The sequence below is a fragment of the Nasonia vitripennis genome, chromosome 3 (genome assembly GCF_009193385.2).
Source record: "Nasonia vitripennis strain AsymCx chromosome 3, Nvit_psr_1.1, whole genome shotgun sequence".
Lineage (NCBI taxonomy): Eukaryota > Metazoa > Arthropoda > Insecta > Hymenoptera > Pteromalidae > Nasonia > Nasonia vitripennis.
The window spans coordinates 2,808,944-2,825,859 of record NC_045759.1 but is presented as its reverse complement, the minus strand read 5'-3'; the positions used below and the strand labels follow the sequence as shown (position 1 = coordinate 2,825,859).

General features: G+C 40.2%; 3 protein-coding genes across 4 annotated transcripts in view; 2 read left to right on the top strand and 1 right to left on the bottom strand.

Moving 5' to 3' along the window:
• The window catches only part of LOC100678806, a 74,590-nt gene extending 72,812 nt beyond the window's left edge, over positions 1-1,778 (top strand). For both annotated transcript variants that reach the window (XM_032598162.1, XM_003425712.5), the window contains one exon: positions 33-1,778. In XM_032598162.1, coding sequence (XP_032454053.1) covers positions 33-215 — 183 coding nt within the window. In that variant the 3' untranslated portion in view covers positions 216-1,778. The remainder of the gene's footprint in view (positions 1-32) is intronic.
• On the bottom strand, positions 1,065-5,144 carry LOC103315680 (ankyrin-1). Its single transcript, XM_008205834.3, has 3 exons — positions 4,687-5,144; positions 4,011-4,075; positions 1,065-3,934 (listed from the first exon to the last, which is right to left on the bottom strand). The coding sequence occupies exon 3, from the start codon at positions 3,892-3,894 to the stop codon at positions 1,876-1,878; it is 2,019 nt and encodes a 672-aa protein (XP_008204056.1). The 5' UTR covers positions 3,895-3,934; positions 4,011-4,075; positions 4,687-5,144; the 3' UTR covers positions 1,065-1,875.
• Positions 5,145-5,346: 202 nt separating this feature from the next.
• Positions 5,347-16,752, top strand: LOC100122994 (E3 ubiquitin-protein ligase SMURF2). The gene is made up of 13 exons (XM_001606551.6): positions 5,347-5,852; positions 7,616-7,654; positions 7,739-7,847; positions 7,917-8,050; positions 8,268-8,532; positions 8,614-9,098; positions 10,420-10,663; positions 11,107-11,294; positions 11,369-11,559; positions 11,636-12,033; positions 12,117-12,577; positions 12,660-12,850; positions 12,934-16,752. The coding sequence occupies exons 1-12, from the start codon at positions 5,798-5,800 to the stop codon at positions 12,845-12,847; spliced, it is 2,757 nt and encodes a 918-aa protein (XP_001606601.2). The 5' UTR covers positions 5,347-5,797; the 3' UTR covers positions 12,848-12,850; positions 12,934-16,752.
• The last annotated feature ends 164 nt before the right edge of the window (positions 16,753-16,916 follow it).

Genomic DNA, 16,916 nt, shown 5'->3' with positions numbered 1-16,916 from the left:
GCTGACGAACTCACTTTATTATTCTTCCTCAGGACCTGTTCTTCAGTCTGGTCGGTTGCGCCCTGTTCATAGCCTCCGGAGCCGTAGTGATCGACAATCACCAGCACGAGAGTGGCGAATCCTTCAACAAGCACATGGCCAAAGCCTCGATCAGTATCATCGAGGGTGTCCTGTTCTTCGTCGACGCCGTCTTCACCTTCAAGGGCGAAGCCTAAGCCGATCGTCTCCCTCTGCTATACTCTCTTGCGTCTTTATCGTCCGTCTATCTCACTTGCGAAAGATGTTCTAGCGAGCTTTCAGCTATTAGCGCGTTGTAATACAGACACACACTGAACTCTGCGAGTGTGTACGCGTGTTTGGTCCGTAAATTAAATACGTATAGAAACGCGTGTACACATCATGAACGGACGTTCGATCCTCGGGACTGTGATCTCGTGTATAGGCCAGGCTATCTTTCTTGGCTTCCTGGTCAAGATGACGACGCTGCTCAAGAAGAAGTACCGCGTCAACGAAACTCGAGCCGAGTTGTAAAGTACAAAGAGTCGTATATCGTTGTTGTATACATGTCCTCTCCGAATTTCTCCAAACGACGATGACAGCACTGCCAGCTTATCGACATTCTCTGAGTTGATCCTCCGACGTGTCTTCTGGACGAGGAGTGAACTTATTGTACTCTACTGCGAGAAATTCGGAGAGGACCGCGTGATTGGATATTTTAATTTTTGCACCTTTCTCCACTGTATAGTGTGGAATCTCCTACTAGAACATCTTTTACGTGAATTTACATAATATAAATGAGTATCTATCTATCCATATAACTTATATACGTATGCACAGTGTCAAGGGGCTGCTGTTTCTCGCCGGAACAAACGGCCAGTAAACTGTTTTGAGAATACGGTAACGCTTATTTAGTCTTGCATTGAGTGTACGTGTCCGAGAGTTTCAGTGGTACTTTTTAAGCTTCGTTGAAAAGCTGACCAAAAAGCGTAAAAGTTTCTAAAGAATTCATGACCGAGTCTCTTTGTAAACACTGGGACATCGACAAATATATTTTTGATCAAAGGACTTTTGAAGTTTATATTTGCTGCTCTTCGAAGACTTGCATATGTTAATCAGATCACGATCAGTAGTTTCTAACTCACTTTTCAATGTACCCTTCTGCAAGTGCCTTTGCTGCTATATCCGCGGTACAAATTCAATTACACACAAGATAAAAATAATCAAAATTCACAGCGCGGGTCGAAACATTCCGTAGCTCGCAGTCCCTTTTCGAAAATCATAGTCGATATTATATCAAGAGTATTAATAGCTTCATTTCGCATTTATATATAGCTATAACGTAACAAGTAACGATAACGTTAGCAACCATTTATCATCGTTATCGCGCATGTAAATTAAGTCATGTATCACTATACGTCTCATGCCATATTATACTATGTAGGTTTTAAGCAGAAAATTAAAAATACGAGGGGCCTGCACCTTGATTAAAAAAAAAAGAATCTATAAACACATTTTGACTTTGTGAAACGTACATTTTTCGTACGTTGATTTCGCAGCACGATATACTCTTTTTTTACCCATTTGCAATGTGAAATTGCCGAATATATTATCTGTTTGGAAATAGATTTATACTGTCGTTACAGTATAGTATTGTAGGAAGAAGAAAATCTGATGTAGAAATTTAAAATTTATGTTTATTCACTTCAATCATATTTTAATGTACAATTTTTCTTTTGTAATGCTAGCAGGCTTCAAGTAATAAATGTCTACAAAATTTATCTGGTGTTGAATTTCAATGAACAAATGCCAAATGAAACGCAAGTGAATCCCTACACGTTGCGATAATGAAAGTTTAAAAAAAGTCTCGCACAAGAATCACTTCTCGAAGGCCAGTGCGAGATTGCACAGATCTTCGTTCTTCAGATGACTGAGAATATTCTCCGAACATGGATCGGGCAGATCCACCCTGATGATGAAGCTCAAGTACTCCTTCGCCGATTCCAGCAAGATCGATCTTACCATACCCTTGACGAACTGCTTGACGATTATATCGTTGTACAGCGTGAAGTTGAGCTTGCAGTTCGTCCTGACCGATTTCCTGAAGTCTTCGTTCTTCACCCTCACCGCTACCTCATTGGCGTTCAAGAACAGCAGGTCGTAGAACGAGGCGTACCGATCGATCATCACAACCTTCAACTTACCGATGTCTTCCCTGCACTTCTCGAGGAAAGCCTTGTTGCAGGCGCTTTCGACGACACCGCAGTCGCACTTGAGAAACTCACGCTTGATGTTCTCGTCCACGTGCAGACCGGCGATCTCGAGCTTCTGGATGTGCTCGAACACCAGGCCGATCTTCTCCCGGTTGGACAGTAACGATCTCTCGGAGATGTAGAACGACACGTTCATGCTGTTGATGTCGCCAAAGTCCAGGAGATGTCTCAGGTCCACTGTGTTGCAGTTCTCGAAGTGCTGAACGTTCGATTCTGTAGCCATGTACCTCAGCATCAGCAGCTCGTTGCTCCTGTTGATGTTGAGATCGGACTTGCGCTTCAACATCATGGCGATGATGTCCAGGAAGTTCTCCATTTCCCTCAACTCGAAGTTCCCTCCGGCATCCCTCTTCGGGATCTTGTAGTGGAAGAAGCAGACGTTGCTCACAGTCGCGAAGTGGTTCAGTAGTGCCTTGACCGTTCTGACGTGGTAGTACTGTATGGCCATCTGTAGCGGCGTCAGCCCAGCTGAGTTCTTGGCGTCAACCTCAGCGCCGTACTTGCACAGCAGGTCCACGCACTCGGCCTTCTCTTCGTCACTGAGGTCCCTCTCTTTGGTAGCCAGAGGATTGTATCCCGTGAAGAGCTTCCGACCGTCGATAACAAGGTGCAGCAACGTATCCTTCGACTGGGAGCAGAACTTGACATTGGCATCTCGTTGTATCAACGCGTAGAACTTCTCCCTCTGCACGTTCTTGAAAACCTCGACGACCTCGTCCCAGAACTCCTGGTCATCGATCACAATCTTCTCTCGAATGGCTGTCTTGATTTCTCTGTAATCGCACTTGAACACGTGGAACAGAGGAGGCGTGTCATTGGCGTCCAAAGCATCGATGCTCGCCTTGTACCTGACCAGAAGCTTAACGATGTGCACCTGGTTATCTTCTTCTTTGATCAACCTCAACACGTCCCGAGGACTCTCGATGTCAGCCGTTCTTATGGCCTCGCAAATCCTCCTGTAATTGTACCTACAAGCCAGGTGCAAGGGAGTCCGTTTGTACCTATCCCTGGCGTCAACATTGGCACCATACTTCAACAGCAACTCGGCAACCTCCAAGTTCTCGTGTTTAACCGCCAGATGCAACGGCCGATAGTACCTGTAATCCCTTCCATAAAAGCACTTTTCCAGGTAGACGTTGGCGTTGACTCCCTGCTGGAGAAACGAGTTAGCGACCAGCCAGTTGTTCCTCACACAGGCGATGTGGAAGTGGGATAAACCGTAAACGGTGAACGGGTTGACTTTCCCATCGCACTGAGTCAACAACAGGTCCACCATCTCGTTCTGGCGCATCTCGAAGGCCAGGTGCAGCGGAGTCTGTTTCTGGAAATTGGGAACATCGATCTGAGCACCGGCGCAGATGAGGATCCTGGCGACGTCGAGATCGTTAGCGAGGACGGCGACGTGCAGGGGCGTGTCCTGATGGTCAGCTGTAGGTAGGTTGACTGGACAGCCTTCGTTGAGGAGCCAGATTATGGTGCCCCGATCTTTCTGGGTAATAGCCTCCTTGAGGATCTCGTAGCGGACTTTTGAGCTGCTGTCGTGGGTGAACTTGTTGTGGGAGGGTAGGCTGGAGGCGGTGGGTAGGTAGTGGTAGGTGGTTTTAGGGATCGAGTTACCGTTCATGGTGGGTGGAGGTGACAAAATGCTTATTGCAGTTTTGATTCTGGAAAAGTTAATTTTTATCTTTATTAGGCAAAAAAAAAAAAATTATTTTTGTAAGCTCAGAAGCCAAGTGTTACCTTTTTATAGGTATACTAGTCGCATAGTTTCATGTCATCAAGTCAAAAGCACTAACGAGATGCAGCTGCAAAGAAGAAAATTACTATCAATCAACGTATATTAGAAACCAATATCGGTCAGCGCACCGCTGACACAGTAGCATTTGTATTTATACTCTTAAGGTCAAGTTCCAAATAAAAATACATCGAATCGAACGGCTGTATGAATAGTATACGGTTGCACACTGATTTACCATTAGATTCTATACCGTGTGCTTTTTCTTTAATTTTTGTTAGAAAACTGCAGAGAAAGTTTAGCGTCACACAAATTTGAAGTAAAAATATTACAGTGTTTATATATATATATATTTATTTATTTAAGTGACTTTTATGACGTGCGATCATCTATGAAAGGATATAGCACACCTCGCTATATTAAGAATGGTTATTAATATTTTTATCTTCATGCGGGCACAGGTTTATTCAAAATACGCTCACAATTGCGAGAATTTTAAACTCTCATCACTCTTCGCTCACTACGAATTATGCTGACTATACGTCGAAGAAAAAAATAATTAGTCCAAAGGCAAGGCTCAAAATTAAAAAAAAACACACACACACATGTGCACATTTAGTAATTAGGAACTAACAGGAGATTAGAGCAACAACTTTTAAAAAATCTTGAAAATTCACTTACGTAAGGAAAAAGCTTGCCCGCGATTAAACTTTATTCTTCGAACGTCCGATCGAAAAAGACAGAGCCGATCCCGCGTCGCGCAGCTTGTGACAGTCGGCCGCCAGACAGCGCGTCTTAATGTGTATATAGTTATTAATCAACTATAATGACGTCGAGTTTATAAATTGCTCTCTTACACCTATCTCATAATGCCCAGGCGCGATATGAAAAGTGGCGCTTCTTAATCCGTCGGTAAAGGCGTCGCTCTTCGTTAGACTCTAAATCGCAAATTTATGTCCGTACAATGACCTGTACCTGTATAATTCAATTAAGGTACACTGCATCGTAATTACTCGCAATAAGCGTTGAAGTCTAAACGTATGCCGGGGTTGTCCAGACGGCAGACGACAGTTGATTACTCTTGAGGAAAACCGAAGCGCCACTCGTATACTCAGGTATACAAAGTGTTTACCAGCTTCTAGATAACAGCTATTTAACTTCTAAAAATAACTTTTCGAATAGCTCTCGAAAAACCAGTTCAAATTGCGCGCCTTTTCACGTATCTCGATCAGCTGACGAGGTCACGTGGCTCGCGCATACTCATTCATATATCGAGCTCTCGCTGCCAGGACACATCGAAGCTCGAAACCCATTGAAGCGCGACTCTCGCGTGTGCACACATACTGCACACTGCTGAGAAAGAAAGGAAGGAGTTGCCGCCGCTGCTGCTGCGGGCTGGAGTGAGACGGAGAGAATATACGGCTGCGACGGTCGTATGTCTAGCCGTCTCGCGGCTTTCGAGAGCACTACACCCGCTCGACGCATACTGTGTATATACATATATACACCCCCCCCCCTCGCACCCGTACAGCAGAGAGCAGCGGTGCAGCCGCAGACCAGGCTAAAAGGACGGCGCTACGATATACTATATAGAACTACATCGGGGGGCTCTGCTCTCTCTCTCTCTCTCTCTCTCTCTCGCTCTATACGTACAGTATAGTACGTAGAGCGGAGTGCGTGTAGTGTAGTGCGAGTGAGCGAGTGTTGTAGGAGAGATCATCGTCGTGAGTGAGAGAACGCGAGGCCCTGGCGATTGAGAGAGTGAGAGAGCCTAAGCAAATGTGCCTCGAGGATGTCGAACCCTGGCGGTAGCAGGAGGACCGCGGCGACCAAGATCCGGCTGACGAGTGAGTTCCACGACGATGCTATCCCGGCTGCAGTCTCAGCGCGAGGCTCCCCCTGTTTTTGTTGTGCATTATTCAATATGGCTTCGCCCTCAAAGAACGACCAAGAGAGATAGAGCGCGAGAGAAAGAGAGACCGCGAGTGTTAGCTATGCGCTGCGCGTTTTCCCGAGACGGCTCGAGGAATGCGAGGATGAGGCGTCCTCTGCCGCGACCTTCCTCTCCGCCTGCGAAATACACAGAGGCGAGGAACGTGGCGACGTTCGGATGCTCTCTCTCTCTCTCTCTCTCTCTTTCTCGCTGCCAAGACCCCATACAGAGTGCTCTGTGTGCTTTTTGGATGCAGCTCGCTCTCTGACAGTTTTTTTTCTTTTCCTATATATATATATATATATATATGTATATATATATCTGCATCTGTCTGCCTGCGTGTGCATGTGTCTGATGTGCCTCAAGTGGGATCATCGGTAGCGAGTTGTTAATCAGTTTTGATTGGGACTCATTGGTTTTCCATTCAAACTTGAGGACTCTGCGCAAGTTGTCTTCACTAAGGTGAAATCGATGCACGATGAGAAAGAGCAAGCTTTTAGAGTGCGAGCGCGCAGTCACTGCTGGAGGAGATTACAACAAAGTAATTTAGAGCAGAGTTAGTGACAGGTTCATTGGGAGCACTATTATAGGCTTGATTAGATCTGATAATTCAAGAATCTCGTAATTTGTTTGGTCAGGCAAGGAGAGGCCTTTTGGAAGCTACAGACATTTTCTTGTTGGCTTCTTGGTTGTTGAATGGCAGCGTCACTTGCCACAGTTTTTTAACGGATGATTTAATGCCTGTTATCTATTGCATGCTGCTATATCATTCCCAGAGCATTGCTTTATAAACATTATTTCCTTTGTCAATTTAGAATCAAATACTTTGAAAGAGATAATTATTTGTTTATTTATTTACAACATATACTTCCACAGCAATGTTGATTGCAAAGTATTCTTTACAAAATTCATTTATTTTCAAAGTTATTCGGAGCGGTAATACATGTGTGTAGCAATTTGCATGCTAAAATGTTAATAAGCTTTGATTGGGATTAATTGACTTTCCATGCATTACTTGGAATTTGAAAGTTCAGAAACTGACTCAAGTATTGCTCACTGGAGGATGATAGAGCCTATTATGGTAAAACGTTTTCTCTTCAACTTTGTTTATGGAATTTTTCTACCTCAGATGTGTGCATTAAAAATATAAATTTTCTTAAAATTTCCATTAGTTTTTATAGCAATTTGGTTCAAAAAGTGGAGTAAAAGTTTCTCACATTTAAAGATCATAGGTAGAAATAAAACTCGCGTACTGTGGACTGGCTGTGTTGCTCCCTAAACTTGGCTGTAAATGAAGTCTAATTAATGCAGCTGCCAATTGAATTCATCTAAAGAGGGAGAGGAGAAGTCAGCCGTCTTAAAACGCCGCGTCGCTCGCGGTGTAAAAAGATGCGCGTGCTTTTTCTTAATTGATAACTCAGCAGCAAGCTAACTTTTCTTCTCTCACCGAGAGCTTCTTCTCATCAGCCTCTCTTTCTCTCTCTCTCTCTGCCTCAGTGGGACATTCAACTTAAAATATTTGTTCACGTTATTCCTCTCTCTTTCTTTCTTTCACTTGGGAGTTCATTCAATTGAATGTTGTAATTCTCATGGGATCAAGACCATTTTATTATTGTGTCATAAATTATTTATTTAATCATACATTTTTACTCATTGTTTTGTCTATTGCACTTTCAGTCTTGTGTGCTCGCAACCTTGCAAGAAAAGATCTGTTTCGTGAGTATCACAGAGTTGCATTTTTACAGTTTTCAACAATGAAAATAGCCAATTATTTATAATCATATTACTCTTTTTTTATAGGTCTGCCAGATCCTTTTGCCAGAATCACTGTAGATGGTTCTGGCCAGTGCCACAGCACTGACACATGTAAAGCCACTTTAGATCCAAAGTGGAATCAGCATTATGATTTGTGAGTATAACTAACAATTTTAAGTATTTAAAAAAAAAACATCAACTGATTGATTTCATTTTTGTCCAGGTATATTGGAAAAAATGACGGGATTACTATAACGGTATGGAATCACCGAAAAATACACAAAAAGCAAGGCGGAGGTTTTCTTGGATGCGTGCGAATATTGTCAAACACTATTCAAAGGTTGAAAGATACAGGATGTGAGTATAAATCAGTGATCTACTTTGAAAACAACGGCGGCAAAAAAGTTCTCGTTACACCAGATTTTACGTAAAAAAATGATCGTTGCTATGTACGATCCCACGCATGAACGTCACAGAATTTAATACGAGTTTTTACGTGCATTTTTCTACGATGGAGCATAATCAAATACGAGCTTCGCAATTGCGACTAATTCTAACGAACTTTTCTTTACAGACCAACGTTTGGACCTTTGCAAAGCCAACTCTGACGACACAGATGTTATTAAGGGACAGATAGTTGTGTCACTGTTATCGCGAGATGGTCACAACGGAGCTGTTAGCAATACCGTCGGCCACAACGCCGTGGTCGACCTCCTGGGTGACTTGAGCTGTCCTACGGATTTACCCGATGGTTGGGAGGAGAGACGAACGCAGAGCGGCAGGCTCTATTATGTCAATCATTACACACGCACCACACAATGGATCCGTCCGAATTCACGGTAAGAACCATAATCTATTAGATACGAAATTTATTTTTGAATTATGAAGAAATAATATCACACCATTTGGTTATTTTAAAGGCCTAGCAACGCCATAATACCAACGACGCCGGAACCGCCGCCAGCCGTCTGCCCGGAACCGACGTCACCGAGTAGTAGTGCCGGTAGCCCTCAGAACCCTGCCGACGGTAGTCCTAGTGGCAGTCGTCGTACCTCCGAGCAACGGAACAACAGTGGTGGCGGTGCCGACGCACCTCCTCCCGCAGTAACTAATGGTAGCGCAACACCGAGTCGCGAGAACTCGGCTCAGAACACACCTCGTAGTACGCCGACCCAACCGCCCAACCAAAATGCTCGGAATACTCCGGCGCAGACGCCCAATCGTTCAACAAGAAGCTCCGCTAGGACGCCCAACGATGAACAAAATGGAAACGCGAGAGCGGACAGAGGAATAAACGGGAGCCAGGCAAGGAGACCCAGCAGGCCAAACAGGAATAGGAATAGTGGGATCATGGGTAGCGAAAGGAGAACTGAGACGCAGCCGCTTGATTTGCCCAGGGGATACGGTCAGTATTGCACTTTTTATCGCTTTTTCATCTACAGGAAAATCTAGTTTACTTGATTGTCAACACAAACGACGCATTAATAGACTTAAATCATGCTTGCGAACTAAAAAAAAAATTAAACAAACTGCAAGTCTTCCTCTAAATTTGCATAGCAGCAATGTTAATTAGTATTCATTCAAGAATCAAGTTTATATAATGTTAATTGACAAACACTAAAAGACGCGATTGACTTCGTTAACGTAATTTTTTCATAGACACTACAAAGTCCAATATTTATCCGAATTATTATACGCATGATAAGAAGATTGCTTTAATTTTTTTCATACGCAATTTTTATTTTTAAACAAGGGAGCAAACAAGCTCGAATACAAACGCTTCCGGCTGGAATATATAGTTTTATCTAAAACAAAAACGGATAAAAACACAATTATTTTTTTATAAGCAACGAAATTTACTGAAAAGTCCCGGGATCATTTGTGTGTTACCGAAAAATTTTCAAGAAAAATTATTTGTCCCACTATGACTCAACCGATTTTTTTCTCCAGTCATGTGTGTTTAAGATTTCAGTTATCTGTGAAGAAACTGACTAAGGTTAATTTTCGTGAAATTTCATTATTTCTTGCAAAAACAAAAAAGACTCCTGTCGCATATATTTTCAATTATTTATAACGACACTATCTGCGCAACGTTTTTCGTTATTAATTCCTCGATACTTGTCGAGAAACGAATTGAACGATAAAGTAAAGAAACGTCTATTCTTAAAATATTATCTGCAGTGTCAGATATGTGTCTAGTAAAAATCGTAATGGAAAACCGATACGCGATACTCTCTCATAGGCTCATTATTCATCACGCTCGAGCGTGAAAATATTTTTCTTTGACAACGCCGTTTGTCAAAAGTTTTTGTGGATTTTATGCGCACAATGAGAAGTCGGTCGACGACCCGTACACGTAATGAAAATCATCAGTTTCATATACGTATACTACTGAACTTGCCTTACTCTGAATTTTCTTGGAATGTTTCAGCATTTTTTGTCTCGTCTCCGTGCGACATTGTCATGCGTCTAGGCGTACAATTTTAATTCTCGTCACTTTAGCTTTCAACGTAGACTAACGTTAACACATTTACAGTTAGGCCGCTTTTAAAAATGCTAATATCACTGTCGTACGATTGGACGCTATTGTACCTCACTCATTAGGATAGTAAACTGTAGAATGTTTTGGCTAAAAAAGTTGTACATTGTTGATTGTTTCCACATTTAAAATGTTAAACCAAATAACGCTTGTATAACTAACAAATTTAAAAAAATTTTGCTTACAGAGATGCGAAAGACCCAACAGGGCCAGGTGTACTTCTACCACGTGCCAACGGGCTCGTCGACGTGGCACGACCCCCGGATTCCGCGCGACCTGCCAGCCAACGAGCTTGAGCTCGGCCCACTGCCCAGTGGCTGGGAGATGCGCCAGACCCAGAGTGGCCGCGTATACTTCGTCGATCACAACAACCGCACCACTCAGTTCACGGATCCTCGGCTCTCCACGCAGATCATCAATAACCTACTCAAGTCAGTCTTGTTTGACTTTACCTTAAGCGTATTTATTTTTACTTTGCGATTAGAATGTTTATCGTAATTGAGCTTGTCGACTTGTGAGAGTATTGATAGGCCAGTTGGCGTTGGAATGCAATACATGTGTTTTTGTTGGCTGTGCAGGTATTGCGTTTTAAATTTATGTTTAAACATCGTAATTGGTGCGAAAAACTTTCACTCAATGAAAATTGTAAGATTGCAAGTATACAGCCATCTAGCTGTATCCAGATACGCGTTTAATAAGACCGACACCATTAACGCTGATAAGCCGAATGTCTCGCTTAAACTAGATACATATTTTTTTTGAAGCGTCTTTGCGAGATACGTGTACACTCAGTAGCTTAAGGCTTTCGCAGTTTTACGGTTTCTTTTTTTTTCTTTCTATTTATTTATTTTCAACGACGTTTTTTGCATTACAGAAGACAAAACGGAACTACGACGCAACAAACCAACAGTAATAATGCAGCAGCACCGACGAGAACTGAACCGGCTGGGGCGACCACGACACCGGCGACGGCGGTAGCTGCTGCACAACCAGCGACTCCGCAAAACGTTAATCAACAGAGGCCAAGAGCTGAAGGTGCAAGTAACAATAATACTCCAACGAGTGCGTAACTTTTTTACTTCAAGTATATCGAGATTTTCCAAAAATGTTGTGAATTAACGTAATTTCCTCTTCAGCCGAAACTCCACCTACGCCGAATGGGCAAACCGTATCAGACTTGCCCAAAGAATTGATGGAGAGCGAGCTTCTTCCGAAATACAAGCGGGACTTAGTGGCGAAACTAAAGTGTTTGAGGGCGGAACTAAACGCGCTTCAACCGCAAACGGGGCATTGCAGATTGGAAGTATCGAGGAACGAGATATTCGAGGTAAGACTTGTCACTCAAGTATGGTCAGAAATGAATAATGAATTTATACTTATGAACTATGTTTTCCAAATCACAGGAGTCCTATAGACTGATAATGAAAATGCGACCGAAGGACATGCGAAAACGACTCATGGTGAAATTCAGAGGCGAGGAAGGCTTGGACTACGGAGGTGTAGCGCGCGAGTGGCTATACCTGTTGTCTCACGAAATGCTCAATCCACAGTACGGTCTGTTCCAGTATTCCAGGGACGACAATTACACGCTGCAGATAAATGCTGACTCCGGTATCAACCCAGAGCATTTATCGTACTTCCATTTCGCGGGTAGGATTATTGGAATCGCTGTTTTTCATGGACATCATGTCGACGGCGGATTTACGACACCATTCTACAAGATGCTGCTTAACAAAGCTATCACTTTGAGTGATATCGAAGGAGTGGATCCCGAACTGCATCGAAGCCTTACGTGGATGCTGTAAGATTTGATTAGCTGCTCATTATTTGTCTTTCATTAAAAATAAGTTAAGTGTTATATTTTGTATGGTTTTACTCCAACAGAGAAAATAGCATTGACGGAGTGTTGGACGCAACGTTTTCGGTGGAGCACAGTAGCTTCGGCGTGCTGAAGAATCACGAACTGAAACCTGGCGGCAAGGACATTCCAGTGACGGAGGAGAACAAGAAGGAATATGTGCGGCTTTACGTGAACTACCGTTTTATGCGCGGTATTGAGCAGCAATTCCTTGCCCTGCAGAAGGGTTTCCACGAGCTGATACCGTCGCAGCTGCTGCGACCGTTCGATGAGCGTGAACTCGAACTCGTAATCGGTGGCCTCGGTACAATCGACATCAGCGATTGGAAGCAAAACACGCGATTGAAGAACTGCACGCCTGATACGCCTGTTGTCAAATGGTTCTGGCAAATCGTTGAATCTTACGGCGAGGAGATGCGTGCGAGACTTTTGCAATTCGTCACCGGTAGCTCGCGCGTTCCTCTTCAAGGTTTCAAAGCTTTGCAAGGTAAATTGAATGAAATAAAGTAATATTTTAACAGAAATCAAGCGCTATTGGCTTACAATATTAACATAAATCCTCTTTAAAGGATCAACGGGAGCAGCAGGGCCTCGTCTCTTTACTATACATGCTGTAGATGCACCGAGCGAAAACCTGCCAAAGGCACACACTTGTTTCAATAGAATCGATATTCCGCAAACTTATCCGAACTATAAGAAAATGCTGGACAAGCTTACACAAGCAGTGGAAGAAACATGTGGTTTTGCGGTCGAATAACTTGTAGGTTCAATTCCTTCTTTTATTACGGATGTATGATTAGTATCATAAGAAATAAACTTAAATTACAATGTTTTGTTATGCAGGTAGCTGCGTTTGGTGCAGCCAACATGTTTATCATCGCTCAGAAACACGCAAACCCGCACCTATTTCGACGAAGAAAATTTTCTTCGCAGCGCTTTAGTGCACTGGATATTGGGTAGGTAAGATAAACGATCGTCGATTTCGTTGATACAACAGAAATTCGTTTTGTAAATATCACGAAAGAACAAAAAAAGACAGGAAAGAATAAATTACATAAGCCTCAAAGACACAACCTCACTTTCCAATGTCGCTCTACAAGTTGTAGAAAAAGATTAGAGGATATTTTTTACTTTAAAAGTTGAAAGATGGTGAGAATCGAGCATTGTCGGTAATCGAGTTAGATAGTAATTTTTTTTGTTATTCAGAGCTGATATTCTAAAAATTCATTCATATCATCTATGCAAATACCGAGGTATTGTTATTTTTGCTGTCAATATTTTTTTATTAGACGTTTATTGGACGTGTGGTGTATCTAACTGTGAATTTTAATCGATTTAAAAGTTTTAATACCGTTTCATTAAAGATTGACTGACCTGTCGATCAAATTTTTTTTTTTCATCAGATGAAAAGATCGGCAAAATGATAGCGATACTTGTCTTTCTTTCATATATCATGAATGTACAAAAATAAGCCAGGCAATATATGAAGTTGATAGAAAAGAAAAAGGAGCGTAGAAAGAAACATTTAGCGTCCCGTTACTCGCCTTATCCTTTGTGTGTACAAAAGAAAAGATAAACTCATCAAGTTCACAGTTTACATATCTCCGTGGTTGCTTGCGCGGCGTTTATAATGGACTTCACCATTGTTTGAAAGAAATAACAATTTATTCTGCTACTGGATGAAAATGATTCATAAAGCTTAGGTAAAAATGCGTAACAATGTGCACAGTCAATTAACACTAATGTAATCTATCAAGTAAGAATGTTTTAGCGATAGAATTTAAGCAATAGTACGCTCGTCAATACTGTAAAGCACATTTATTTTATCTTGCAATAATCCGAAAAAATGCCTCAAAAATTATTTCGGTCAGATTTTTTTACTTTCTATAATAATAGTGTATTTTAATAGTAGAGTGAAAGAATTATTTTATTTCTGTTTAAAACTTTATTCTATGCAAAAAATATTAAAAATTTTGATATGTTCATTTTCCAAATAGTTTAGTTGGTGATCTCTCAAAATAGTAATTGGTTATTCGAATCGATTATACTACATATGGATGTGGTCTATAGAGAATTAAATATCAAAAGCAATAGAATGTGCTTATCATAAATATTAATTTGTATTAAAAAATTGTTATTTGCAATACGAGGACAAAATTTTGTAAATACTTAAAAAATTAGAAATATACGTATTTACTTTAGAAATGTTTTATATTACAAACGAAAGAACTATTTTGAACAAGGCTACTTTTGTTCTATACTTTGTAAGTGTATGGTCACGTACAAACAGCAGAGTCGAATATGAACAGCGGTAAAAGTCGATGACGAAACGACGCTAACAATTGTCATTGCATCGTTTTGCAATTTCGCAATATTTGTCGAAGCCTTGTGCCTCTGTGAATTACAAACAATTGTAAAAGCTGGAATTAATATTGTTTGGCCGTTAAATGCGACTCGATTGCTATGGCCAAATCTTGCGCGAATTAGGAAGAAGTAAACCGTAAAAATCATTGTGGGAATTATTTACATTAGTATTTAGGATATTTAGAGTATTTGTTGATAGTAAACATAGCAAAAGTCATAAAAAAAATTATAAAGTTACGTAGTATCGAGTTGTAACTTGTTGTCCCAACTTTCAACAGACCCTAAAGCTGTATTTTAGAAAATTGATTGTAAATGATTGTCTTGAAAAAATGTTTTTTTCATTAATTTGGTAAATGATTTTTACCGTACACATCTTCTTAAAAAAATTTTGTACATAAGTTTTTAGCGAGACGTAATGTTTGTACGAATGAAGGAACAAAAATTTGATGCGTTCCTTCGCTAGCCAAATCGTTCGACTAGCGACAGGCAATTGCAAAAATTACTTCAAATATGTAGTGAAAGTAAATTTTAAGATATAACGAGAAACAAGAAATGAAATGAATTAATGTACATTAGCTTTAATTTAAATCGCAAATATTTAAAGGAGAGATTTTATTCGAGGAGAGGAACAAATAGCGAACATATTCGATTCTGATCGAAATATATATTATTGTACATGTATACTTTTTTTACTGCGACGACGAAAAAAAAAGTTCTTCACTTCGAAAGCTCATCGTGCTAAACTTTGAAGGTTGAGATCCTCGAGTAATTTGAATTCGTCACAGTGACTGGCTCCTAAACTTGTTTCTTTGCGTATTGCCACTAATATCGACTAGTGCATTGTTATATAACAAAGGCGTCATACATTTTTTCGATAAAATTTCTATATCTTAGATGACATATCAATTATTGTGTATTGTCAAGCCATAAAATTATCGATCAGTATATTTACTAAAATATTTTCGATAGTTATGAGCGTTAAATTTTTTGTATATTAATAAATATGTAGCATAATCATGCATGATTTTTTTGTTAAATTGTAAACGTATGCAGAAGCATTGATTTACAGAAAAGCTTTTTTGGTGACACACTCGAAAATTATTAAATGAAAAGAGCTATAGGTCATACCAAAATCTAATCACTTGAGGTATTGCATGGTGCGAATAGACGATTTCACCGTCGAGTAATGTACGATGAGGCTCTCTCTCTATCCCGTTTGTTTTTGATTTTTTGTAAAAAAATTTGTAGTCTGTGTTTGGATAATGATGAGAGCCTTTAACAAGAGTGCCTTTTAAACAAAAGTGACATAAAAACAGTCATATCAATTGATGCTTTTGCTCCGTAATCCAACGAACAGACCAATTTATAGCAGCCTTATATGCTTCTTCTAATTGTAAGACTCCAGCGACCGTCATCTTTTTTATACAGAGAAGTGACAAGGGGAATATTATAATTGTTAAAGTACGAAACGAATGTATATCAAATATAACTTTATATACACTAATTATAAACAAAAAATACTTGATTTGATCAGTATAAGTGTGAATGGGGAACAACCACAGAAGTTCTAGATGCACAGGAGATTGTGAAAACAGTGAATAGGAATTAAAAGTGAGAAATCTTACTTTCCATTCTTTTTCATAACTGATTCGTTTAGTATCACAGTGTCGATAAAGAAATTCTGTTGAGTTCATTACTTTAATGCATCCACAAAAAAATATTATAGCTTCTGTTTGTATGTACATTTTTGCTAAAATATTTTTTCTTGGAATGTGTCTTAATTTGTTTTCAACTTACAAGAGCAATGTTCGACTTTTTATCATTTTATTTGGAAAGCACCGCTAGACTAGACACGTATTAATCAAAATCTCTTAAAAAATTTTATCCAAAATTATCGAAAATTCATCTCTTCATATTTTTGACACGATTTGTTTTTAATATTCTAGCATTGCTTTTATAAGTTCAATGAAATAGTTACATTATCAATCAAAACTTTTATTTTATGTAGAACATTTTATTTGGCACAAAGTGCAAGTGCAACTGCCATTATATACGTAATTATGTTCTTTGTAACTTACTTCATCAAAGGTTTACCTATATTCTGTTCTTTTTCTCCTGCACTTAAATCACACTGAAGAAAGGCGAAATATTAAAATAATGGCGATTCGGCCCAGCTTTACAGTAGCTTTGTATCGTATGCCAATACAATGACTGAATATCACTTTGGCATGTTCTTTTCTTGTAGAGGACTAAAAGTAACGTTTATTTATATATAAATAAAGCTCGTAAGCGTTTTAAGGACTCGTTTTTTTCTCGTGTTTTATTTATGCATTGCTGTTTTTTGTAGGATTTTTAACATGTATTTCCCGTAAGGGTATGCTACCAGAAACAAATTACAATTGTGTACCTATATATTGATTTGCTGATTTTGTTATTAAAACAAAAATATACATCTATACTGT

Bases quoted from the DNA above. Each gene is read 5' to 3' on its own strand.
- LOC100122994 (XM_001606551.6), top strand. From the start codon at position 5,798: ATGTCGAACCCTGGCGGTAGCAGGAGGACCGCGGCGACCAAGATCCGG. The intron at 10,664-11,106 runs GTCAGTCTTGTT...TTTGCATTACAG, and splicing joins ATCATCAATAACCTACTCAA to AAGACAAAACGGAACTACGA. The intron at 12,578-12,659 runs GTAAATTGAATG...TCCTCTTTAAAG, and splicing joins AGGTTTCAAAGCTTTGCAAG to GATCAACGGGAGCAGCAGGG.
- LOC103315680 (XM_008205834.3), bottom strand. From the start codon at position 3,894: ATGAACGGTAACTCGATCCCTAAAACCACCTACCACTACCTACCCACC.